Here is a 26495-nt window from a genome sequence, read left to right on the forward strand (position 1 = left end):
TCTTAAACATTGAATCTTGGATTGAAAGTTGGATTTTCTTAGTTATATTATATCACTTAAGCAATAAGCAATGGGATCCCTAAAATCGACCTACTCCCTCACACACGATGCACCACTGTTTGACATGACATGCCACATTGCGACGTGTCGCGTTGCACTTCCAAGAGTAGTTTCTCTCTTTTTTTAGTACAAAATCATCTAGCTGATGTTGTGACATGCTAGGAGTGCCGCGTCGTGATACTATGTACCGTGTCACGGTACTAATGCATCGAGGCGCGCCACTATTGGCATGTAGCACTGCTTTCCCGTATTTTATCTATTTTTTCAGCACTCCTCTTACTAGGGCCTATTTGGGTCAGACCACCATTTTCATTTCTTGTACCAAATATACCAAAGCCTAGGCCTTCCTAATTATTCACCATTCCCCCCTAAGTAATCATAAACATTCTTACATTACTCGAAGCTGCGTTAATAGTCCACTACGAGAAAGTTGCAAGGTTTCTTAATTCAAGTACGTAGAATTACTTTATTTGATGGTTTGAATAATGCTATTATGATTAATATTTGCTATTATTTGCTTATGTTGCTTTTAATTATTAGTATCATGTTTAAACGTTATACTAATCGTGTTATTGTCATATTTAAGATTTTACTAATAATTGTGTAGTAACATGTTTTTCTTTAAGATGCTTTGATTTTCTTGTTAAGTTGATTCCTATATTATTTTTGTTATCACTAGTTGCATGATTTGATTAAGACCTGTAATTGAAAATCAAGCCTAATAAGATAATTTGGACGATCGGTTCAGGTTCTCAGTAATCTTGTTGCTTAATTCAAGTTATCACAATAATAATTAGATTTATGTGTGCAGTAATATTAACCCGACTTAGCGTAATCTAGTTTTGGAGAAAATTCAACATTTGTTTGTATATATTTTGGGTTAGTTACAGTTATACATGTCATTATAAGAATCAAGTGAAGCCTATAAGAGCGAAAATGTTTTCTTAAATCAATTTTGTACCATCATTCCCGAATCATCCAGTCGTGTTTCGTGACCACATGGAGTTGGCGATCTCATGGATTGTGAATGGGGTGTAACTTTCATGGATCAAATTGTTGTTGCCTTTTGGCTTGTCCCTTTTCGTGGTTGCCTTAAATGATCCATGAGTGTTTTACAAGTTCGTTATAAACTTGTTGGCGGCCCCCTACTTTGTCGTCCCTTGTCGCATAATAGTTAATTTCCACTTCTTACGATTGCCAAGAATATTCACGCGTGCTAAGGTAGGCGCACTTCATACGGCGTCAACTGTGTCACGCCCAAATTTAGCGTCATAGTCTAGCGGAAATTTTATGGAATTTTCAAAATGGGTTATTTTTATGCTGTTCATCGATTTTCTAATAATCTGTCATGCTTAGGACATCTAGAAGCTGTTGATTGTTGCTTGTAAGATCCATTAAAGCTGTATCACTTTTCTTTTTATGGTTGTTTTATTTATTTATTTATTTTAAATGCATCTCTTCTATACTTGATATATTATAATTTATCATTTATATCTCTTACTTTAAACCCCCACTTAAAATCATTTCTCTCTCTCCCATGGTCTCCACTTAAATAATAAAAATATCTACTGCCTCACATACTTTCTCTTTTATGGTCCTCATCTTACTTTTACTATAATAAATTATTCACTCACTCACGATATTATATTACTCTTCTAAAACTCCGTGCATCTCCAAGTGATGCATTTAAAAAAATGGTAGAAGTGGTACATAACACCATTAGTTGCTAAAGTAGAAATTTCCAAGTATGCCCTGTTATCAAACGCAATAAATATCTAAAATACCCATATTACTTTTGTCTGATGGTGGAGTCGTTAGTTTTTGTTAATGTAGTTGTATGTTTATTTTTCGGTTTTTTTTTTCCTTTTGTGTGTGTGTGTGTGTGTGTTAGGGTTTATTAAAAAAGTAATCATCTTTTGCCCTATTATCAGTTCGTTGGTAAAGAGTTGTCCAGGATCGCAACGATTGTCAAATCTTCAAAGGTATTCAAGTGAATCAGATGAAAATCATCCTTAGACCGTCTCTCCGAAAAGGTTGTATATTTCAGCGATGAATGCGAAAGATATACCATAGTGTAAAATCTATTCAGCGATCGCAGCTTTGATGAAGAAAACCCTTATTTGATTTAATTTTATGTTTTTGTTAATTTAGATTTCATTTGTATATGTCGTATGACTTTTGATTAATGAATTGATCTGTTTCAAAAAATATTACTTTTGTCTTTATGTTTTGCACTATCTAAAGTATTCTCACATGTCATCTTATTATTTTTGCCCTCGTCTATTTTCATGTACTTTATAATTTTTTTTTATTTTTATGTACTTTTTTTTTGTGCCTCACGCACATTTCTTGTACTTTTCCTCCTGTTTCATGAAATTCATGTACTTTATTCATGCATTTCTTAAATCCCATAAAATTTTACAAACGAGAACTAATATCATAGTACGGTGCAAGTAGTGATAAACTTAAAGATTTACTCTTGGCACATAGCGCCTATATGCTTCACAAACATATAGGATGACATTTTTGTGAATAATGGAAACATGAGAAAAAAACATTGTTGGAAAATGCGCCAGGTGGTAGGATTAGGTGACAGATGGAAGATATTTTGGGGGAAATATTCAACGACATAGGATGACAAAAAGTACCACTACATGCATAATAGTACACAAAAAGTACCACTACATGCATAATAGTATATAAAAATGTATCGCGGTAGAGAAACATCAAATAAAAAAAATAAAATAATAACCCCAAATTGTCCAACTATGTGCATGCGAAATACATAGACGCTAGATGCAATAAAGTATAAATGTTCTCTATGTTTTTCTTTGTACTATGTTGACAATGGACCATAGAGAGGAACCGAGGAAGGAGTGGGGACAAGACTAAAGGCAAAATATAAAGAGAAAATAGTTAAGGGATCCTTGAGCACTACTGTACCACCACTACACCACACCTCAAACCCCACCAAAGGTCCCCTCAACAGCTATATGCTTAACAAATTTTTTTTTTTTTTTTTTTTTTTTGTGAAACCATATGCTTAACACAGCATATCATCAACACCTCAACTCCCTTTCTTTCCGCTTTCTCTAACCATCTTTTTTCCTTTAAGTATTTTATTTTCTTTGAAAATTTTGTGTAATTTGACCATCTTTTCCTATTCATCTACTCTCTCTTTATTTCAATTTATTTAGAACTTCCAAATCCATGAAATTCAAATTCCTCTTTCTCGAATTAATCTCTTTGCTTTTCACTTAGAAATCCCTGAAATGAGGAAACCCGTATCACTTTTTTCTACTTAATAAATAAAGACACCACTGTTTTCAAAAACAAAATAAAGACACCACTACACTACTCTTCAGTCTTCACCTCCCACTGTTGTTATTTTAAACACTTTCTCCCAATCACTGAGAGAGAATAGAGAATAGATGGGTAGAAGAGAACCAGAACAAATCTCTTCTTCTTCTAAACTCAAAAAAGCAGCTAAGAAGTTCCTTTTCTTTCCTTGCTCCTCCTTTTCCTCCACCTCAACTAGTGTCGGCACCAGCTCTCCTCCGAGCCGAAATCCTTCGTCGGTAAGAAAAGTTGAACTATCGACAATTTCAGACTAATTTGTCTGTAAATTTTCCCTCAATTTTGCTGTATAAGTTTTGTTAAATTAAATTTTGCTATATTCTATAAAATTGATTTAATGTTGGGGAATTGCAGAAAGTGGGTCAGGTTCAGAGTCAAGGAGCAGAATTATGTTCTCCAAAAGAAACTCTAAATCATTTATCAGACGGTGTGGAACAAGAATATGTAGCTAGCGTTTCATCTAAGGTACATTAAGATCTTCCCTTTTTCTTTTTACACCAGGATTTTAATTCTGTTTGTTAAAATTACTTGAGTTTCATATTTATTTATTTATTTTAATGTATGTGTTTTTTTTTTTTAATTAATTTTTCTTTAATTTTTATGCTCTTATTTGAGTGTAGAGTGACAAGGCCAAAAGGGCGTGCATAATTAAGGAAAATTGTACTACTGAATGAACTGAAAAAGGACACAAACATTCTTAAAAATTGGATATACAATAAAATATTATACATCGAGTACAAAGTTACCTTAAAATAATCAAAAGTTACCCAGTATATATAAGTTACCTTGACATAAATTAAAGTTAAGTTTTTTTTCAAACTTGGGTATAATAATTTTTGTCGCACATACACACATCAGGGAAGAAATTTTGTTTAACTTTATTAAAGGAGGCATACTGATTTTTTTCATGTGGATTTACATGATTTATAGATTTTATTACGTTTCAAATTCTGGCGATGGCTATGTTGCAAGCTATATATTCTCCTTTTATTTTTATTATTGTCTTATAGTTGTTTTTTTTTTATCCTTGCCTTTTCAATTCATGGCAAATATACTGCTTATAGAGTCATAGTAGTTTCTGGGAGATTAGAATAGCCATTACATGGGTGCTACTGTTGTTTAAGACTTTAGTTATGCCAGGCTGCCTGCAAGTGCAATTACTCATGTTCGTTTATTGAGCTTCCAATTTTGGATATTACCCGGGTGTCTGCTAGTGCCTTGACTGAAATCACGTGGTTACATTCTTGAATCTTGGGTAGTGTCATTACAATTTACCTTCTGAATTATTACACCATTTGAGCACCAAGCAGAATATATGTTGTGGTTCACTGGTTCTAAATCTTTGATGAGCCTTATGCGAGCTCTAATATTGACTCGACAGTATAATTTTTAAGCATCTGAAATAGTTGTGACTAGTTTATGAATATCTATCTGTATAGGATTAATACTCTGTAGAGATCCAACTCTCCAACATGCTTCTATACGCGTGTTGAATCATATAATCAGAACTTTAACTGAACACGGAATACTTCAGTACTGATAACTAGAGCACAAGTATTAGAAAAGAAGTGTAGCACCCATATGTTTTAATCAAACACGTCCAACCAACATAGATCCCCCACCCCGCTATTATGAAAAGGAAGAAAAAAATGCTGCAAATTCATATTTTGGCGTGGTGGGATGATAGAAGATCAAATATCCCAAAATTGGTGCTATAACAGTAACAAGCTATATTTAGTATCTCACTACTTAGCTGCAAGCCTGCAACATATACAACTATTGAAATCTAGTCTTTAAGGTTGTCTGACTTTTTTCTGCTCAACTAGCATACCTTTTGTTGAAAGATGTAGAAAGCAAGCTAACTGTTGCGGTTGTTTGTGGCAGAATTTGTGCACAATATGTCTTGAACCGTTACTCAACAGCTATGTGGCATCAAGTCCTGGCAAAGCCATATTTACGTCCCAATGCTCTCATTCATTCCATTTGTCATGTATCTCATCAAATATTCGCCATGGTAGCATAAACTGTCCTATTTGTCGTGCGCAATGGACACACCTGCCTCGCACCTTACATCCACCTTGCTGGCTCCCTCTTAACCAAGATGACCCTATCATTCGCATCCTTGATGATTCCATCTCCACATTTCGAGTCCATAGGCGGTCTTTTCTTCGCACTGCCCGCTACAATGATGATGATCCTGTGGAGCCTGAGGCTCATTCTTCTTGCCAGCCACGTCTTTGCTTCAGTCTTATCCCATTAGATGTTCCAAAAATGCCATCGCCATCAAATTTTTGGTCCTGTGTGCATCATCCTTCTCCCAATCCATATCTTTCTCCAGGACAGAACTCACATGAAATCTTGACTGGTTCACACTCACCTTGGTACAAACGTAAGAGAGCAGCATATTTATGTGTTAGGTTAGCTCCTCTTCAAGCAATTGACTTGGTGCTGGTTGCCAGCCCGAATGGGCCGCATCTGAGGCTCCTTAAACAATCAATAGCACAAGTGGTATTTTCCTTGCGACCAGTGGATCGATTAGCAATTGTGAGCTACTCTTCTGCTGCAGCCCGCATCTTCCCACTCAGGCGCATGACATCCTATGGAAAGAAGGCAGCTCTTCAGGTCATTGATAGGCTATTTTATGCTGGTCATGCCGATCCCGTCGAAGGGATTAGAAAAGGTATTAAAATTCTCAAGGATCGTACTCATGAAAACCCATATTCATCCATTCTACACTTGTCTGATTATCCTACCAGTAGTAGATATTATCGCACCATCAATGATTTACAAACAGGTACGCCAATCTCTGTTCATCAGTTTCATGTGGCTTCAACTAGCTCAGTCATGCACGAGCTTGAAGAATTCTTGGGACAGTTGCTTGGTGGTGTGATACAAGAAGTACAGCTAAGAATCGGAGACCAGGAGGATAGCAGAATTGTTAGGCTTGGGGAGCTTAGAGGTGATGAGGAGAGAAGAGTTCTCCTTGAAGTAGACAAGTCACATGATCATGCCTGCATTGGCTACAGCTATGTTGAGGGTGAGCTTAGGGTTGATGAGCAAATTAGAGTTGGTGAAGTAGTGGTGGGTATTGGTGACCCGAGAGACACAGATGACGGCGCAGTAGCTAACATTACTGCCGGGAGAACAAGCTGTGTTGACAGTTGGGATTATCATGACCCTTACATGGCTAGGAGATGGGCTAAAAGATTGCATGAAAGGCACAGGATATAAGGCTAACCAAGCAAAGGCAAATTGAGTTATATTTTTACACTGTAGACTTTAGTGTTGTATATCTTAATATATTCTGTATTTATCTCGTGGACTCCATTTGTGTTATTTTTTTTTTTCATAAATATTATTCTTAAAGTTCTCAAATATGGAGAACTGAATTTCAGTCCGTGCGACGCATAGTTTCGTGTTAATTTAATTACCTTAATATTTATCGCTTCTTTAAAGTACATAACTTTATAAAACAATGTGAGATTATATCTTTATAACTTTTTATATAAAACTTGGTAAAGGTTGTAAAATCTAAATTACTCCGTAATTACTTGCATTCTAAAATAATACAGTGTTTCGTATAAATATTAATAGCACACTATCTAGAGTTACAATAAACAGTGTGTTTTGTATGTGACTAGCTATATCATGTGGCTGCTTATAAAAGAAGAAAACATTCCCTATAACATTGATCGAGTAACTCATGTAAACTGACTGAGTAACCCCTGAAATAGTGACCAAATAACCCCTATTACACTGATGAAATAACCCTTGTAACACGACCGAGTAACCCTTATTTATAACTAATACTAAAGTATCAACCGCTGATATCATTCTATTTTAAAATTAGACACATATCATGTTCTCATTAAAAATTTCCCCTCCAAAACTATAAACGATGTCATTATTTTGTGTTTTATTTTTTTTATTTTATCAAAATTTCGGTCAATTACATTATTATTAGTATCAAATTATGGTCTATTATCTTTAACAATAATAATTTAATTTGTCTTCCTTGGATACTCTTTCATCATTCAACTTTTCTCTGAGTGTTTTTTTTTTTGTTTTTTGTTTTTTTTTTTAATATTTGATGTTGATCTGTCCACCATGGACCAGTTGTGTTGCGACACGTGTCCTCCCCCATGCTAAATGGGAAAACCGGCCACCTACGCCCAAAGACTTGTGGAAGCCCAATCAGCCCTAGGTTGACCTAAACCTAGGACTGTCACGCATCTCGAGGCATATAAATACCATCATTAATCCTCATTAAGGGGGATTAAGCAAATTAATTACTCTCATCTAGAGAAGCCAAAACACATTAATCACCTTTAATTTCCGCATTTATTACTCCTAAAACAAGTATTAACTTGACCGTTGGAGGCGGAGCTCCCACCACCCGGAGTCTCCGTTGTTTTGCAGGTACAAGCGCCCGGTTCCAGTCTCGGAATTGTAACTCTCCCGCAGGACATCAGAAAACCCCGAAACATTTTGGCGCCGTCTGTGGGGAGAGTACTTTCGAGATGGCATCAAAGTTTGTACCGAATCCAGAAAAGAGGCGTCCAGTGGACGACCCTCAAGTCTACTCAGACCAAGATACCGAGAATGAAGTCGAGGTTGAAGCACACACGGACTCAAACGGGACCCTAAGGGCCCGACGCACCCGTCACACCGAAAGGAAAGAACGGGTAGATTACCAAGCTGGACCCAGCAATCCAGCCGGCTCACCGCCTGATCAGCAACAGGCGGCTGAAGGATCCGCTCCTATTACAAGAAACGAACTCATGACTTTCATGAGGGGGTTCAAAGGAGAGATCCAAGAATTAATCAATAAGAAGATGCCTGCTCCCTCCAAGGAGCAGTCGGCTAGGAAACCTTCTCAGTCTCGAAGAAGGAAGCCTGTACAGGGTCGAGAGGCGACCCCCTATCCTAACTCTAGGAAGTGGGAGCCACCTATGATCGACTTAACAAAGTATCGTTTTCCCTCACCAGGGAAGAGAAAGCCCATTCGTCATGTACAAGCGGATGGGTCAAAGAAAACATACTCAGACGCTCGGTTGTTGCTAGAGCAAAAGAAGAATGACCGACTGTCAGAGTCGGCCTCCACTTCAGATTTCCAAGATAGTCTGCACAATACCTCTATGAGGTATACTCAGTCAAACTATGAGAGTCAGACAGGCAGTACCTCCCGTCGGTCTGGATTTCATAAAGAATAGGCGGTACCGAACATGCCATACGTACCGCAACAACAATACATTTTGCAGCCTCCTCTGTGTGGAGGACAGGCGGCAAAAAGCGTCCAACCTTTTGACTTGCAACTACGGTTTCTAAGACTTGGAGAACAGCCGTCCGCCTTCTCCAAGGAAATTATAGAGGCCGCCCAGCCGGCCAAAGTTAAGAATGTGTTAGTAGGCGCCTACGATGGCACTACTAGTCCTGAAGATCACTTAATGGCGTTCACCAACCTAATGTACCTCCAAGGGTTGGATGATCCCACTTGGTGCAAGTGTTTCCCAGCAACTCTCAACGAAATCAAGAGCCGGATCTCAATCGAGAAGCCGGCCCCCATGAAGGGTTCCGCAAGCAATCGGAACCAGGATAAATTCTATCATTATCATGAAGATGTTGGTCATGAAACCAACGAATGCATCAGCCTCATGCGCTACCTGGACCGCCTGGATGAAAGAGGCAACCTTGACTCCTATGTTAAGAAGTCCAAGGGGAATGCTCCCCTAAAGAACAAGCAGTCGGCCAGAAAGAATCTTCAGCAAGCCGACAATTCTGATACAGATGACGCAGTCGTCTACACTATAGCAGGCAGCTTCTCAGGAGGCGGCCCCACTATCAGAGGAAACAAAGATAATATTAGGCGGCTAGATGTTAATTCCGTTCATCAAGAACGGACCGCCTAGAATTCCTTCCTAGAGATTGTTATCACAGAGGAAGATCTGGGAGGTGTTAAGGGGCCGCATGATGACCTCATTGTCATTGAATGCAAGGTGGCCAACCAAAGAGTTGGCCGCATCCTCATAGATACCGGTAGTTCTTCTGATCTCATTAGTAGCAAGTGCTTGGCAAAGCTCAAGTACAAAACTGATTGTATACATCCGGTATCCCACCCTTTAGTAGGGTTTGGAGGAGGTGTCGTACACCTGGTAGGACGAGTGGATCTACCCATCCTCCTAGGTGAGAAAAGGGAGGGTCGTCACATGGTGGTTCAGTTCTTAGTGGTTGAGGAACTCTCGGCCTATAACATGATCTTGGGACGACCCACCCTAAACAACTCTAAAGCTGTCATCTTCTCTTATAACAAGATGGCTCGAGAATGTTACCTCTCGGATATTAAACCCATTGTGGCAAATGCTGGCCCAAGTGGTGAAAGAACTGACCTTGAACCTGTCAAGGAGGATGCGCCTGCTCAAAAGGCAGGCGACAAGAAAAGAAAGCTTACCCAATTGGGGGCCGAGAGAAAAGAAAAAAGATAACAATGCGGATGAATTCTACCCTCAGCCGGCTGGTGAGCATGCGGATGTGGTACTGGACGACTCACGTCCTGAACGAACAGTAAAGGTTGGGACGACTGCTCTTGAAATTTTAGGTGAAGATTTTCACCAACTTTTGAAGGAATACAAAGACATCTTTGCATTTGAAGTACATGAAATGCCAGGCATCAGTCCTGACCTGGCGGTACATAAATTGGCTGTGGATTCGAAAAAGAAGCCGGTCAGGCAAAAGAAGCGGAACCATGGTGAAGAAAGAAGTCAGGCGGCTGCTGCCGAGGTTAAAAAACTGCTTGATGCAGGGTTCATTCGGCAATGTCACTTCCCTGACTAGGTTGCAAATGTGGTACTAGTAAAGAAGCCGAATGGTACCTGGCGAATGTGTGCGGACTACACTGATCTGAACAAGGCGTGCCCCAAAGATAGCTATCCTCTGCCTCGTAGAGGGATCCGAAGAAGGGTCAGCCGGTAATGAGGTGTCTGGCCCTGATGAAGAGTCTCCTGAGACGGCTGACCCTGTAGACCAAGAAGCTTATAAGTGGCCGGCTGCTGGCAACCCTACCGACATGACCATGTCTGCTAGAGATGTGGTTACTCTAAACGCTACGCTCCCTGCTTTCTTGGAGAAGAAACCGGTAGGGGAAGGCTGGGAAGTTATTGTCCCGCCTGTTGAGGAAAGCGTCGTATGGACCGACGATGTAGACAATGCCGACAACTATTTCGGCTGCTATGAGGCGACATTCACAGCCGGCCTCCATTTCCCCCTTCACCCCTGCATCAAAGCCATATTAAGGGGGTACGATTTGGGCGTATGGAAGTTGACCCCTAACTCATGGGTCAACATACTTGGATACATTGCCGCCTGCGAGATGCATGATGTCAAACCCAGCTGGGAAGCCTTTGCGCACATGCATTATCTCAGCAGGGCGCCGGGTGGGTGGAACGCATGGTATACTCTGACCACGCACCCGGAATATATGATGACATTGGACAAACCGTCCAAATGGAGAAGCTGGAAGAGCAAATTTTATGTCGTCTCTTCTCCATCTCCTCAACTTAATCGCCGGCTGCGTAGATACAATAAGCACCCGGCTTTGCTTGGTAGGAAGTGTGCCATCCTAGAGTGCCAAGCGAGGCATGGGATAAAATCATGCAGAAGGGCCTCTTCAAAAAGACAACCTCTCGCCTGGATGATGGGAGTGAGATTATAGTTCCTTAGTTCTGGGTGCCCCACTCGGACTGGTTCAAGGATGAGGCATTTCTCTCCGCCTGCAACCTTAGCACCATGTTTACTAAGAGTAGGTTTTTACTTATCACCGGCCCTAGCCGCCTGATATTGGTATGTGGTACAAAATATTAACCACTTTGTTTTTGCAGAAGCTGCGATGGAGAGGCTACCAACAGAAAAGACACCGGCTACCTCTGCCGCTCTGCTCCGGAAGGAGCAAATTGAGAAGAAGAAGTCGCAGCTGGCGGCTAAAGACGGCGGGGTAACATTTATTCTCTCCTTTTCACCGGTTGTAGCATCTGTATACTGTGTTGATATTAACCGGTTGGTTTTGTATATTTGCAGGCTGGGAACAAGGGTGTTCCTCGCTCTCTGTCGAAGATGGTCAAAAGACCGGCGGGGGACATTCCACTGCCAGCTGCTAAGGTATTAAAGTTGTCGGTCCCCCCGCCGGCTAAGACTATTCCCAAACCGCCTACAGGAGGCAGGCCCACCACTGGAGGCAAAAGCCTTAGTGGTATTACTCCCACCATTAAAGTGGTAGATGAGAGTGTGAAGGAGCCGGCGACTCCGGCTGGCCAGACTCGAACGGGTACCGGATCCAACGCGGCTGGGGGTGATTCTACCCCACAGTCCGACAAAGGTATGACTTTTGCCTTTGATCCCCCCTGGCTGCTTGGGCCTATGCTAGTAAAGACCCAAGCATGCCAATCCGGGGACTCTTCTGGCAGCCGTCGGAATATTGGCGTGGCGTATGCTCAGCACCTGACAGATAAATCTCGAATTGCAGATGCTACCTCCAGCCGGCCCAACTATCAACAATATGCCAAGCGGATGATCCGGACCCTTACCCGGACCGAGAAAGAGGCTGTGTCGGCTGTGCATACATTCAACATTGACCGAATCACTTCTCTCCTGCCTGAAGTAAGTTTTACCGGATACATTACTTTCTTGTAATTTCTTTGTTTACAGTTTCAGTTGTTTGAAGATAGATTCAAACATTCCTCTACCGGCTGATATCACAAGTGATGCTGAGAGTTGACGGGCTTCAGGTCCCCTTGCGCAAGAAGCAAGAGGAGGTAAGGGATGCCCAGAGACGGGCATCTGAGCTCATTGATGTTTCCCAATACAATGCCATTAGATATGACTTGGAAACTAAACGGCGAGAGTTGAAACAGGAGGAATTGCTGAAGAAAACTATAGAGGCTGCTGAGGCGGAAAAGGCGAGGGCGGATGGGCTAGCTCTGCAGGTCAACAACCTTCAAACCGATCTCAAGGCTTTAGAAGGAGCTGACAAGGAAAACGCCGACCTTCGCGCTGATGTCAGCCGGCTCAAGAATGAACTTGCTTCTACTCATGCGGCTCATAAAGAAGAGCTTAAAAAAGAACAAGGCCGCCTGATTGCTGAGAACGAGACTGACAATGAGGAGCGCATGAAGATCGCCTGGGGGCTCATACACCCGGACTATGACTATGAGTTCTTCGACCTCAGGTATAAGTATGCCTCGGAGGTATACGATGCCAAGGTCCTTGTACTGGACCCGCCTGCTTCCTTCGAGGAATGGGCAGGTTTGGTTGAGGAACAAGAGGGTGAGCAGGCGGCGTAGACCCAAACGCCGGCTCAGGAGCAGGTGCAGGAGCAACAGGCGGAGCAGCAGCAGCAACAGGAACAACAATGAGTTTTTCTCCTTTTTATTACAACTTCTTTTACCGGCCTGCGTGCCGTGTGTTTTGGATGTATCTTTCCCGGACGGGGGTCCGGTTAACATTCTTATTTATAAATATTTAATCAATTTAACCAACGCAGTCGGTTTTGCTATTTCCACTATTTGCGTTTGAATGCGGTTAACAATAGAATATCGGATGGGTTGTATTTAGATAATACCCGGTTGCCGTAACCCACTAGGAATTTCATTTTGCCGGATGGACCACTTTTGGGTCCTTGCCGGGTGAAACCTAGATGCAATGGATCATTTCTAACGGCTGTAATTTTTTAAGAAAATGTCGTTTGAGTTATTGGATCGCTAGAACAATGTACCACCCGGAAGGGAGCTGTTCTCTTCAACGATTTCACCCGGATGGGTGTCGCCGGATGACTGCTCTTTTTGGAGCAGTGGTTTTAAAAAGTGTTCTTCCGTCTGTGATCTTGCACTAGACAGGTGCAAATACAATTGCATGAATGGAAAGTATATGCTTTCACATTTCAATACTATTTACAAAAAATTACAAAATCCTTAGAAGTAGTACTTTTTCAAGTTATCTACATTCCAGGTACGAGGCAGCCGCATTCCGTCTGGGGTTTCCAGGCGGTATGTGCCGTTTCTAACTTCTTCAAAAATCCGGTAGGGTCCTTCCCAGTTTGGGGTCAGTTTCCCTTGTTCGTGTGCCCTACCGGTTGCTTCAAGCTTTCGTAAAACAAAATCTCCAACTTTAAGGGTGCGTTTACGCACCCTTTTGTTGTAGGCCCTCGTCATTCGCAGACGGTAGATTTCATGACGCAAGGCGGCGTTGCCCCTCCTTTCAGGAAGAGTATCTAATTCCAGGCGCATGGCTTCCCAATTTGCCTCTTCATCATATAACATGATTCGAAGTGTTGGCTCATATAATTCTATGGGAAGTACCGCCTCGGTGCCATATGCCATAAGGAATGGAGTTTCACCGATTGACCCCTTCTCAGTAGTTCTGATAGACCAAAGAACATGAGTCAATTCTTCTGCCCAATGACTGCCTGCCTTTTCAATCTTTTTCTTTATGCCGCCTGAGATGAGCTTGTTAAAAGCTTTAACTTGACCGTTTGCTTGCGGACGGTCAACGGATGCAAAGTAATGGGAAATTCCTTGATCTTGCAACCAAGTCTTTAGGACAGGCATTTCGAACTGGGGGCCATTGTCAAAGACCATTGACATTGGTACACCGAATCGGGTGATGACATTTCTCCAGATAAAGGAGATGACATCCTTAGTTTTGATGCCCTTAACCGCCTCAGCCTCAACCCACATGGTGAAGTAATCAACAGCCACCAAGATGTATCTTTTGCCGCCTGGGGCAGGAGTGTATCGCCCCAAAATGTCCATGCCCCATTTTGCAAATGGAATTGGGCTGTGAATAGCTGTTAAATCAGTTGTCGGCTGCCTGATCAGCCGGCCGAACCTCTGGCACTTGTCGCATATTTTAACCATATCTTATGCATCCGCCTCTAGTGTTGTATATTTGGAGTAACACTCGAAATACACAAGGGATAAACCAAGGGATAGTTAAGGCTAAAGAACCAAAGGCTTCTTAGATAAAGTCACACAACTAAGAAACGGTTTGGATTCCTAAGATCACAAGCCAACTAGTAGCCTAAACTAGCTAACTAAGCAAAGGAAACGAAATTCCAAATCCAAGAATTTCAGGTTTTTGTTTCTAATCCAAGAAACGAATGTAAGACAAGTTTTTTGTTTGAATAATCTGATTTTTTTCATTCACATTTGCTTGCTATTTATAGTAAACAAGCATCCTTAAGTACAAGCTAACTTAAGTGGCTGTTCAGCTCACTTGTTACACGCCTAAGCTAAAGCTAAGTACAAATCAGCTTTTTGTTGTCTAGATACATTATTAAAAGAAGCCTTATTTAACTAGATACATCAAAGAGAAAATGGTGGCTTATAACCTCCAAATTAAGGCTGAAATAAAATGATGTCAGCCTTAATGTCATTATTAGGCCGTGACCTTTCTCTTTCATGAAAAGGCCTATCATTGTGATTGAAATTAGATTCACTCAATTCTTCATCACTATGATTGGGTGAGCCCTCTTTTTGATGGCACAACTTAGTAGAAAGATCTTTTAACTGATCTTGAAAATATTGCTGATGTGGATTTAAACCCCTTAACTTAATAAAGAATCTAAAATCACACAAGTAACACAAGCCCTTCGAATTTCGTTAGAAAATCGAACAACTTAAAGATAACAAACCGGATATGACTTTGAAAACGACCACTCCTGGAACGAATTCAACGCCTCTCAAATTACCTAGACCACTCCTGGAACTAAGTACTTTGATGAACAAAACTTAGAATACTCCTAGAACTAAGAATTGAACGTTCTAATTATCAAAACAACTCCTTGAATTGTAAACTAGCAAAAGAATTTGTAAGCAATTAAGCAAAACAAACAATAAACTTGTATTGAATTTTCTGGTTTTTGTTGTTGTGTACAAAGCCACGAAAAATCCCTTATTTATAGACTAAAACTAACTATTCCTAAGTCTATTCAAACTAGAAAAAACCCTAGCCTTGATCCCAAAGTATCCTAGATAGAATAGGAAAACCAATTCTAATGGAACTAGGAAACTAGTAATAAGACTAGTTCTAATTAACCTAAAACTTCTTAAAACAATTCCTAATTGACTTAGAAATTATTTTAAAATAAAATAACAGAAATTAAGAAGATTCCTAATTGCTTAAACCAAGAAAAACCCTTTCAAGTGAAAGGTAAAAACTTGCAAGCAAAAACTCTAGAAAAAACTAAGTAAAGAAAATCATGCTTTTCGTTCTGTCGCCGAAACTCTTTGCACGCGCCACCAAGGTGGTGCACGCGCCTGACGAATGTCAAGGTGGGTCCAAGGCGGAGCTAGGGAGTCGGCGCGTGGGCCAGGAGTTGGCGCGTGGCAGCATGTGTGCTCGTCGGAAGTGAACTTCGCAATTTCTTCTTCTTTGTAATTCGTGCTTGTTTCTTTCCAATTTAAGCTATTGGCTCTTTCCTTGTTTATTATCTTGTTTATTTTCTTGTTTGGGAAGCCCATAATGAAGCTATTTGGACCTTCTACAAGTGTCTTGGACCCTTCAAAAGAATTAGCCTCTTGATTCACATCAATTGCATTCGCTGCTCCATATCTTCTTTCTCTTGTGCAACCTTATTGACATATTCTTGCCAATTAGGGGGTGGGATGTCGGACATGGTTTGTGTTTGGGGTATGTGTTTGGGTATTTGTTTTGCTAGATCCCCCTCCTTCTAGCACCAAATGTTGTATATTTGGAGTAACACTCGAAATACACAAGGGATAAACCAAGGGATAGATAAGGCTAAAGAACCAAAGGCTTCTTAGATAAAGTCACACCACTAAGAAACGGTTTGGATTCCTAAGATCACAAGCCAACTAGTAGCCTAAACTAGCTAACTAAGCAAAGGAAACGAAATTCCAAATCCAAGAATTTCAGGTTTTTGTTTCTAATCCAAGAAACGAATGTAAGACAAGTTTTTTGTTTGAATAATCTGATTTTTTTCATTCACATTTTCTTGCTATTTATAGTAAACAAGCATCCTTAAGTACAAGCTAACTTAAGTGGTTGTTCAGCTCACTTGTTACACGCCTAAGCTAAAGCTAAGTACAAATCAGCTTTTGTTGTCTAGATAAATTAATAAAAGAAGCCTTATTTAACTAGATACATTAAAGAGAAAATGGTGGCTTATAACCTCCAAATTAAGGCTGAAATAAAATCAGAATTAAGAGAGTGTAACTCCCCTTAATTCACGCCCATCCAAGCAGCAAGTTGGAGATATATTTCCTCCAATATTCACGCCCAAATTCAAACAGCAAAGAAGTGTAACTCCTCCTTGGTTCAAGCCTTGAAATTAGCTTGAATGTATGTGGACAAGGGTGTACTTGGACGCCCTTTAGTTGCTCCAAAAGCTGACTGAATTAAACAGCCAATTGAAGGCTGAAATTAAGGCTTAAGATGCTCCAATGTTGACTGATATCAAAGGCCACTTGAAGGCTGAAGTTAAGGCTTGTAATGGCTTGTAATTCCTCTTTGAAAACTGATTGTAACTCCCAAGTCAAAGCTTTGAAATTCCTTGTAAAAGAATTTCGGATTCCAAGCTTAAATGGCTGCCATTTTGATGTATCTTTGCACTTGTACTTTTGTGTGAATGTGACAATATTTTTCAAACTAAAATCAGCTAAAAAGAACTAAGAAAAAATATAACTAATTTGCAAACTTAAAATGACTAAAGTTTACAATTTATTCAAAGCATAAAAATAACTAGAATAAACTAGTTAATAAGAACAACAAGAAATTCAAGGGAATGAATATCTTGCTGCCCATGGATAGAATGCATAGCACCAATACATGATGCTACATCTTGAACCAAAGAAATATCCATAACCAAGTTGTTAGGCTTGGCTACAACATTCATTTGTTTCAATTAGCTTTGTAAAATGCATTAGACTTTCATTTGATTCAATTAGCATTGTTTGAATGTGTTTGACCTTCATTTGATTGAATTTGCTTTGTTGAATGCATTTGACTTTCATTTGATTCAAAACGCTTTGTTTGAATGTGTTTGACTTTCATTTGATTCTATTAGCTTTGAAGAATGCATTAAACTTTCATTTGATTTAATTAGCTTTGTTTAAAAGAGTTTGACTTTCATTTGATTCAATTAGCTTTGTAGAATGCATTTAACATTCATTTGATTCAATTAGCTTTGTTGAATGCATTTGACTTTCATTTGATTCAAAAAGCTTTGTTTGAATGTGTTTGACTTTCATTTGATTCTATTAGTTTTGTAGAATGCATTAGACTTTCATTTGATTCAATAACTTTGTTTGAATGTGTTTGACTTTCATTTGAATCAATTAGCTTTGTAGAATGCATTTGACTTTCATTTGATTCAATTAGCTTTGTTGAATGCATTTGACTTTCATTTGATTCAAAAAGCTTTGTTTGAATGTGTTTGACTTTCATTTGATTAAATTAGCTTTGTAGAATGCATTAGACTTTCATTTGATTCAATTAGCTTTGTTTGAATGTGTTTGACTTTCATTTGATTCAATTAGCTTTGTTTGATTGTGTTTGACTTTCATTTGATTCAATTAGCGTTGTTGAATGCATTTGACTTTCATTTGATTCAAAAAGTTTGTTTGAATGTGTTTGAATTTCATTTGATTTAATTAGCTTTGTTTGATTCTGTTTAACTTTTTTTTATTCAATTAGCTTTGTAGAATTCATTTGACTTGCATTTAATTTAATTAGCTTTGTTGAAAGCATTTTACTTTCATTTAATTCAAAAAGCTTTGTTTGAATGTGTTTGACTTTCATTTAAGTCAATTTGCTTTTTAGAATGCATTTGACTTTCATTTGATTCAATTAGCTTTGTTGAATGCATTTGACTTTCATTTGATTCAAAAAGCTTTGTTTGAATTTGTTTAACTTTCATTTGATTCAATTGGCTTTGTAGAATGCATTTGACTTTCATTTGATTCAATTAGCTTTGTGGAATGCATTTGACTTTCATATCATTCAAAAAGCTTTGTTTGAATGAGTTTGACTTTCATTTGAATCAATTAGAGTTGTTTGAATGTGTTTTACTTTTAATTGATTTAATTAGCTTTATAGAATGCATTTGACTTTCATTTGATTCATTAGTGTTTCGGGGTTTTCTGATGTCCTGCGGGAGAGTTACAATTCCGAGACTGGAACCGGACGCCTGTACTTGCAAAATAACGGAGACTCCTGGGAGCTCCGCCGCCTCCAACGGTCAAGTTAGTACTTGATTAAGGAGTAATTAATGCGGAAATTAAAGTGATTGGGTCTCTCTAGGTGAGAGTGTTTAATGTAGGTAATCTGCTTTGTTAGCGAGATCAGCCGGTTATTACTGTGTGTAATTAATGTGTTTTTTCCGTTCTCTCCCTTAATGAGGATTAAGGGAGGTATTTATAACATTGGGAAACGTGCCCATCCTAGGTTTAGGTTAACCTAGGGCCGGTTGGGCTTCCCTCGGAAGTTGGGCCTGGGTGGCCGGTTTCTCCATTAGGCATGGAGTATGCCACATGTCATGACATAACAGGTCCAAGGTGGACGAATAAGCGCGTGCCATGTGGCAAGCCCTGACAGTTCCAACTGGGGGACACTTGGCAGGACCTGATTGGCCCACGTGGCGCATTCCGATTGGTGGGAGCAAAATCCCCTAATCATTTGCCCCTCACAGGTGGCACGTGATTGGTCACGTGTTACCTGTGACAGGTGTCGCACTGTAACAGGCGGCGACCTTCTACAGGTGTCAGTCGGCGAAAGGACGAGAGATTTTCCCGCCCAAATTTTGAATTCTGAAAGTGACCCTTCGCCTTCTCACTTCGCCTATATAAGGGAGGATTGTCTTGAGTCATTTTCACACTTTGAGAACTTTTTGAGAACATTCGGACCCCTGAACTTGCTCTGACAATTCGGACCTTTTCTGCCTACCGCCTGTTCTGACAAGCCGACTGCACAGGATTTTCAGAACTTCATCAACCGTCACTCGTTCAGGTAATTGTAAGTTCTCTTACTCTTAATTTTCTTTTTATTTTTTTAAAATGGCACCGCGGAAGCACACGACACGACCTAGGTTAGTGATCAGCCGGTCACCGGGGACGGCTGAATCTAGGACTAGGAGTGCCGCCTGCCCTTTTCCGGACCCATCTTTGCCCTTTATACAAAGTCCGACTGTATCTGTGTCTATGCAGAGCAGGATGGCCAGAACGAAAAAGACTGCTAGGATCTCAAATTCAGACGGCTCCTCCCACAGGGTGCCGCTTAGTGAAACATCTGACCAGGCGCCAGATGTGGAAGTGAAAAAAGGCGGCCTGAAAGCCGGCAATTCTGAGGGAGGAGTCATAGTGACCCCTTCCCATTTAACATTTAACAATTCTGCTCCTTTTCAAAGAGAGGAGGCGGGCCCCTCCGGGAGAGGGGAGGAGTCGTCCTCTTCGGACTCGTCAGAGGACGATTCCGAGTCAAGCTCTTCTGGCCATGCTTCTTTGGACACAGAAGAGAAAAACAGCCGGCTGCAAGAGGCGAGACTTTCTCACGCAGTTGAGAAGGGGGACAATTGGGCGGAGCCATCCGCCTCTCACCGAGAGCTAAATACCCCCTACTACTGCACGGTACCTCGGGGCCGGATCACAGCCATGCAAGAGAAAGTGGAGAGCTTTATTGCAAACCACACCATGGGCCCCGAATTTCTAGTGTTTGTGCCGGATCCAGAAGACACAGTCGTCTGGCCGGTTGGTTCCAGTTATGATAGCGCCTGCTTTGGCTGCTACGAGGCGGCCATCAAGGCAGGGCTGCGCTTCCCATTACATCCGGCTGTTCAGCGGATTTTGGATGGGTATGAGTTGGGGTTATGGCAGTTAGCCCCAAACTCCTGGGTCAACGTACTAGGCTATGTGGCCGGGTGCGAACTGCACGGGGTGGAGCCGAGCTTCGAGGCTTTCGCCCATATGAACTATCTCAGCCGGACCCCTAAGACAGGCGGTACCGGCTGGTATCAATTGACAAGCCACAGGGGCTACCTCATGACGAGAGGTAAAGCAAACAAGTGGAAGGACTGGCGGAGCACCTTCCTCATCATTGAGAGTTCAGACATTTAGCTGAACAAGCGCTTCAATAGGTGGAACAGGAATCCGCCCCTTCTTGCAGGCGGCCGTAGCATGCCGCCTGTTCCCCCCAAGGCTAGGAAAGAGATCCTTGATAAAGGACTCTTTAAAGTAGAGTCGAGGGTCGACCCTACTTCAGGGGTACGAGAGCAAGTACCCCTGCACTGCGTCCCGAGCTTCAAATGGCTCTACGACGAGTACTTTTTGGCCGCCTGTGGCCTCAGCAGTCGGTGCTCAAGAGGTAGTCGGCCTGTCGAATACTCTGTTGTTCCATACATTTGCTGTTATCTTTTATTAACTTTGCTGTTTGTTTTTGCAGCTGACGCCATGAGCAAAATCACCGCCTCCAAGACAGCGGCGGCCATGTTGCGGGCCTCCATCATGCAACAAACTTCAACCGACTCCCCCAAGAAGGGGGCACCCTTGGTGAGCTCCGAACCTTTCACCCTCTTTTTGGAGTTGTGTTTATGCATATACTGACTTTTTTCTTCTTTTTTAGACGGGTGCTCCAAGAGCTTCATCTTCCCAACAGCAGGACCCCAAGGCCCGGAGGACGACTGTTGGGAGCTCTCCTGGTTCTGCCAGGAAACATGTGGCGGCTGAGAAACAGCCGGCCACTTCTTCTAAAACTCCAACTGGGCCGCCTAGAAGTAAGAAGTTGTCCTTGTAAATTTTAGACTCGCTCCCTTTTTTACTAGGTCTAATCCGTTTGTTTATGCTTGATGCAGCCGACCCTCAGGAGCCTGACTTGGTAGAGATGGCAAAGTCTATGATCAGGGCAGTTCCTCCAGCTGAAAGGGAGGCGGTCAGGGGTGTCGGCACCCTTGACCTAGACGGGATTGCAGGGGTCCTTGCTGAGGTATACTTAGCATATTTTTGAGTATTTGAATTTCTGGACGCCTGTTTTCTTTTTGTTTGGAAACTGACGCCTGTTCCTTTGTACTTAGGCCCTGCTCCGAGTGAACGACCTTCGCAAGCCGCTTGACCGGAAGAACAAAGAGGTAAAGGCTGCAAAAGCTATGGCCGCCTCTGACTGTGATAAGGCAATGTTTCAAATTGCCCAAAATGAAGTTCTGACCATTGATATTCTTTATTATCAGGCGCAGGCTACCGCCGCTGTTCGGGCTCAGTTAGAGGCGGCCCAGAAGAGGAATGATGAGCTGGAGGCGACCATCACCAATCTCAAGGCCGAGCTAAAACCTCTTCGCCTAAAAATGTACTCTTACGAAGCCTTGGAGAAATCCTTGGCCAACGTAAAGGAACGCCTGGTGACCCAGGAGAAGAGTCTTACTCAGGAGCTCTCGGAAAAGGCCGAGCAAGAGAAGAAAGAGCTGGTCCGGGAGATGATGGAAGACTCCGCTCAAATCCAGCGCATGACTTGGAGCCGCCTCTTCCCCAATGCCGACTTTGCCTCTTGGAAAAAAACGTACCGCCAGTGTTCTGATACATATAATCAAGAGATCTTGGCGGCTGCTGAGGAAGAGGCGTTGGAAGAAGCGTTGGAGGAGGAGGAGCCGGTAGTGGCGCTTGTGCCGCTTGGGGGTAAGGCATCAAAAAAGGATGCAGCTGAAGCCGAGTCCAGCAAGAAGAGTGCTGACCAGGCGGCAGCTGCTATTATTGAAGATCTGCCCCCTTCTTAAGCTTTATGTATTCTTTCCACGGCCTGCGTGCCGTTTATTTTGTATTTACCCGGCCAGGGGGCCGGGGCTTTGAATATTTTTCCGGTCTTTAATGACCGGCTTCTTTTTAATGAATTTTTGTTTTGCCTCAAATTTTTCTAAGTATTCCATATTCTAATATCCAATTGTTCACTAGACCGACTGTTTTGCATGGCCAATAGTTGCAGACAGGTACGGATAGTTAGTCACGCCGCCTATGCCCCTGGACGACTGGTTGTCTGTTTCCAGGATAGACGATCAGTCGGCCATTTATCCAATCGGTATTCGAACTATTTTAAAGACTATCCTTTTTAGGCAGGTCGTCCTGTCATTTGTAAATTTAACCAAGTAGGAAAGTGGTCTGACCAAGTAAACATGAGTATTACCTAGTCGCCAAGGAACTGAGTAGTAGAGATAACAAGCGGCGGGTACCGGTTGTTTCCCTTTATTCGCCAATATTGGCTTTTAACTCATCATTTGTTAACCTAGCAGGAGTAGTGGTTGAGAGCCCCTGTTTGCTAAAAACAGGCGAACGACTCATACCTTTTAGGCTCCATACTAAGTTTGAGGGAGTGACTATAAGTTAACATAGGAGTTACTTAGTCTCCGTCACACTCTAGATTGAGTAGTAGAGGTACCAGGCGGCGGAGGCCGGCTGATCCCCTTGATTCGCCAATGTTTGTTGGCTATTAACTCAATAGGTTACCTAGTAGGAATAGGGGTTTGAGTGCCCATGTTTGCCAAAAAAAAGGCGGCCTACTCAAACCTTTTAGGTTCCATACCAAATTTGAGGGAGTGACTATGAGTTAACATTGGAGTTACTCAGTCGCCGTCACTCTTGCTTGAGAAGTAGAGGTACCAGGCGGCGGAGGCAGGCTAGACCCCTTGATTCGCCAATGTTTGTTGGCTATTAACTCAAGAGGTACCCCCTGCATTTATCCCAAGTAATACAGGCGGTCATCTGACTCAGATGTCAACTGCTACCACCGGTTTGGTTAGTGATAGAGTTATCCTTGTCTCAAAAACAGCTACGTGGTTGCCCTTGGGGACAGTCGTATAGGTGCCGTGTAATTAGTTTATAGAACAATGTTCCACCCAAAAGGGAGCTGCTCTCTGCGACGAATTTCATCCGGAGGGATGCCGCCGGACGCCTGCTATGATGTTGGGACAGGTCGTATTAGTTTTGTAGATTTGATCAGTTGGCTTGGCGCCTGGTCTGATCATTCGGCCTGTGGCCTTGGTAAGTTCTTGGTGAACGTAGGTGCTAAGTAAAAGGAGGGTAGCCGCCTGTTAGGCACAGGGTCGACCAGGCCCTAATCTTTTTAGCTAAGTATAAGGGGGGTGGCTGTGTGTTTGGAACCAGTCGGCCCTCTTCTATGGAGAGTAGCCGACTATATGTCCAGACGACATGCCCCTATTGTGAGTAAAATACTCAATGGAGAGTAGCCGACTGTAAAGGTACAGACGGCATGCCCTCTGAAGATAGAGTGAAAAACTCAATGGAGAGTAGCCGACTGTAAAGGTACAGACGGCATGCCCCTCTGAAGAGAGTAAAAATACTCAATGGAGAGTAGCCGACTGTAAAGGTACAGACGGCATGCCCCTCTGAAAATAGAGTAAAATACTCAATGGAGAGTAGCCGACTGTAAAGGTAAAGACGGCATGCCCCTCTTAAGTAAGAATAAAAATTAAACATGGAGAGTAGCCGACTATTTGTTAGTAGGTGTGCCCCTCTTAGTACAAAATTGAATAGTAAGTGCAAACTTTTATTAAGTAGCTCTTGACTATTTACATCATTCAAAAGAAATATTTCTTAAGATTATCTACATTCCAAGTTCGAGGCAACGGTTGTCCATCTGGTGTTTCCAGACGGTAGGTACCGTCCCTGACTTCCTCATAGATTCGGTAGGGTCCTTCCCAGTTGGGAGTTAGTTTGCCAGACTCATTAGCCCTACCAACTGCTTCCATTTTTCTAAGTACAAAGTCCCCTACTTTGAGTGGACGCCTGTGTACTTTTTTGTTGTATAATCTAATCATTCTCAGGCGATAGATTTCATGGCGCAAGACAGCATTGCCCCTCTTTTCAGGAAGTGAGTCTAATGCCAGGAGCATGGCTTCCCAGTTTGCCTCTTCGTCATATAGCATTACTCGAAGAGTCGGCTCGTAGTGTTCTATTGGAAGAACAGCTTCCGCACCGTAAGTTAGGAGGAATGGAGTTTCTCCAGTCGCCCCTTTTTCAGTCGTCCTAATGGCCCAGAGAACATGTGGTAGTTCATCCGCCCATAGGCCGCCTGCTCGTTCAATCTTTTTCTTGAGACCGTCAGTGATGATTTTATTAAAGGCTTCTACCTGGCCGTTTGCTTGTGGACGGCCGATAGATGCAAAGTAGTTTGCAATTCCTTGGTCACCCAACCAGCTTTTGAGAACAGGCGTCTCAAATTGGGGACCATTATCAAAAACCATAGACATGGGAACCCCGAACCGAGTGATGACATTTTTCCAAATGAATGAAATTACATCTTTCGTCTTGATTACCTTTACAGCCTCCGCCTCTACCCATTTAGTGAAGTAGTCAACGGCAACAAGTATGTACCTCTTTCCGCCTGTAGCAGGCGTATATGGACCCAGAATGTCCATGCCCCACTTAGCAAACGGTAGTGGGCTATGAATGGTAGTGAGGTCAGTAGCCGGGCGGTGAATTAGTTTGCCAAACCTTTGGCACTTGTCACATTTTTTCACCATCTCCATTGCATCTGCTTCCAATGTAGGCCAAAAGTAGCCTTGCCGCCTTGCCCTTTGAGCAAGCGTCCTACCGCCTATATGAGAAGCACAGTAACCAGAGTGAAGATCGTCTAGTATCTCTCGTCCCTTTTCTGGAGTAACACACTTTAAGAAGGGTTGAAGGTACCCCCTTTTGTGAAGTTCTCCCTTTATCATTTCAAAACAAGTGGCTCGTTTTTTCAGTGCTGCCGCCTGCTGAGGATCATCCGGCAGTGTACCGTTTGTTAGATATGCCCTGATTGAATCCATCCAGGTTGAGCTTCTGTCTAGGATTCCAATAGGGTTTTCCTCGATGCTTCTCTTCTCCATTACTTCCCAAAAAACAGTTCGAGGAGTATCAGAGGAGGCGGATGATGCTAATTTTGACAGTGCATCCGCCTGGTTGTTTTCTGATCTCGGCACTTGGATCAGATGGAAATCCTCAATAGAGCCGACTGCTTGTCGGACCGCCTGTAAATACTTGATCATGGCCGGATGGGTTGCTTCGTATTCGCCATTGTACTGACTCACTATCAATTGTGAATCGGAACAGGCGTCTATTTTTCTTGCCCCTGCCGCCTTGCACATGCGGATCCCGGCTAGTAAAGCTTCATATTCTGCCTCATTGTTTGAAGCCTGAAAACTGAAGCGTAGAGCATACTCGTACCTGTCGCCTTCTGGCGACTGACATATGACGCCTGCTCCACAACCATTTGAAGTAGAGCTTCCGTCCACATATACCTTCCATACTTGGTCTGGAAATTGAGAGTCAGGAGGACGAGTCATCTCTACAATAATGTCAGCAAAGGCTTGCCCCTTCACTGCTTTTCTAGGCTCGAAAGTAACTTCGAGGCTCTGTATTTCTATGGCCCATTTGATCATTCGGCCTGACGACTCCATGATGGTAAGTGGCCGCTTGATAGGTTGGTCTGTATACACGACGACTGCATGTGCCAAAAAGTAGGGCTTCAATTTTTTAACAGCCATGAAGAGTGCAAGACCAAATTTCTCCACTAGGGGATACCTCAACTCGGCATTTTTCAGTACGTGACTGACAAAGTAGACCGGGAGCTGACAGCCGTCTCTTTCAGCATGGAGAACAGCGCTTAACGCATGATCAGAGACGCCCAGGTACATGTAGAGTACTTCTTTGGGCAAAGGGCTGACCAGCCTCGGCAAGGAATGCAAGTGAACTTTCAATTTCTGGAAGGCGGCCTCAGCATCTGGCCCCCATTCAAACCTTGCCTTTTTCTTAATTGCCTGGAAAAAGTATAGGCATTTGTCGCCTGATCGGCTTAGAAATCTTCCCAAGGCCGCCAGACAACCTGTTAACTTCTGAACCTCTCGGATGGTACGAGGCGACTGCATGTCAATGACCGCCTGCACCTTCTCAGGGTTCGCCTCTATTCCTCTCTGATTGATAAGGAATCCGAGAAATTTCCCAGACTCAACTCCAAATACAAATTTCTTGGGATTGAGCATGACATGGTGCCGCCTGAGTGTGGCGAAAGTTTCTCGGAGGTCCGACAGATGATCT

At 42.3% G+C, this 26495-nt stretch overlaps 1 protein-coding gene across 1 annotated transcript; it reads left to right on the top strand.

Annotated features, from left to right (window-relative positions):
• Positions 1 to 867: 867 nt before the first annotated feature.
• On the top strand, positions 868 to 6872 carry LOC110694840. The gene is made up of 3 exons (XM_021872004.1): positions 868 to 3638; positions 3772 to 3882; positions 5302 to 6872. The coding sequence occupies exons 1-3, from the start codon at positions 3492 to 3494 to the stop codon at positions 6646 to 6648; spliced, it is 1605 nt and encodes a 534-aa protein (XP_021727696.1). The 5' UTR covers positions 868 to 3491; the 3' UTR covers positions 6649 to 6872.
• Positions 6873 to 26495: the final 19623 nt, after the last annotated feature.

This window comes from Chenopodium quinoa, unplaced genomic scaffold (genome assembly GCF_001683475.1).
Source record: "Chenopodium quinoa cultivar QQ74 unplaced genomic scaffold, ASM168347v1, whole genome shotgun sequence".
NCBI classification, from domain to species: domain Eukaryota; kingdom Viridiplantae; phylum Streptophyta; class Magnoliopsida; order Caryophyllales; family Amaranthaceae; genus Chenopodium; species Chenopodium quinoa.

Bases quoted from the DNA above. Each gene is read 5' to 3' on its own strand.
- LOC110694840 (XM_021872004.1), top strand. From the start codon at position 3,492: ATGGGTAGAAGAGAACCAGAACAAATCTCTTCTTCTTCTAAACTCAAA. The intron at 3,639-3,771 runs GTAAGAAAAGTT...GGGGAATTGCAG, and splicing joins CGAGCCGAAATCCTTCGTCG to AAAGTGGGTCAGGTTCAGAG. The intron at 3,883-5,301 runs GTACATTAAGAT...TGTTTGTGGCAG, and splicing joins TAGCTAGCGTTTCATCTAAG to AATTTGTGCACAATATGTCT.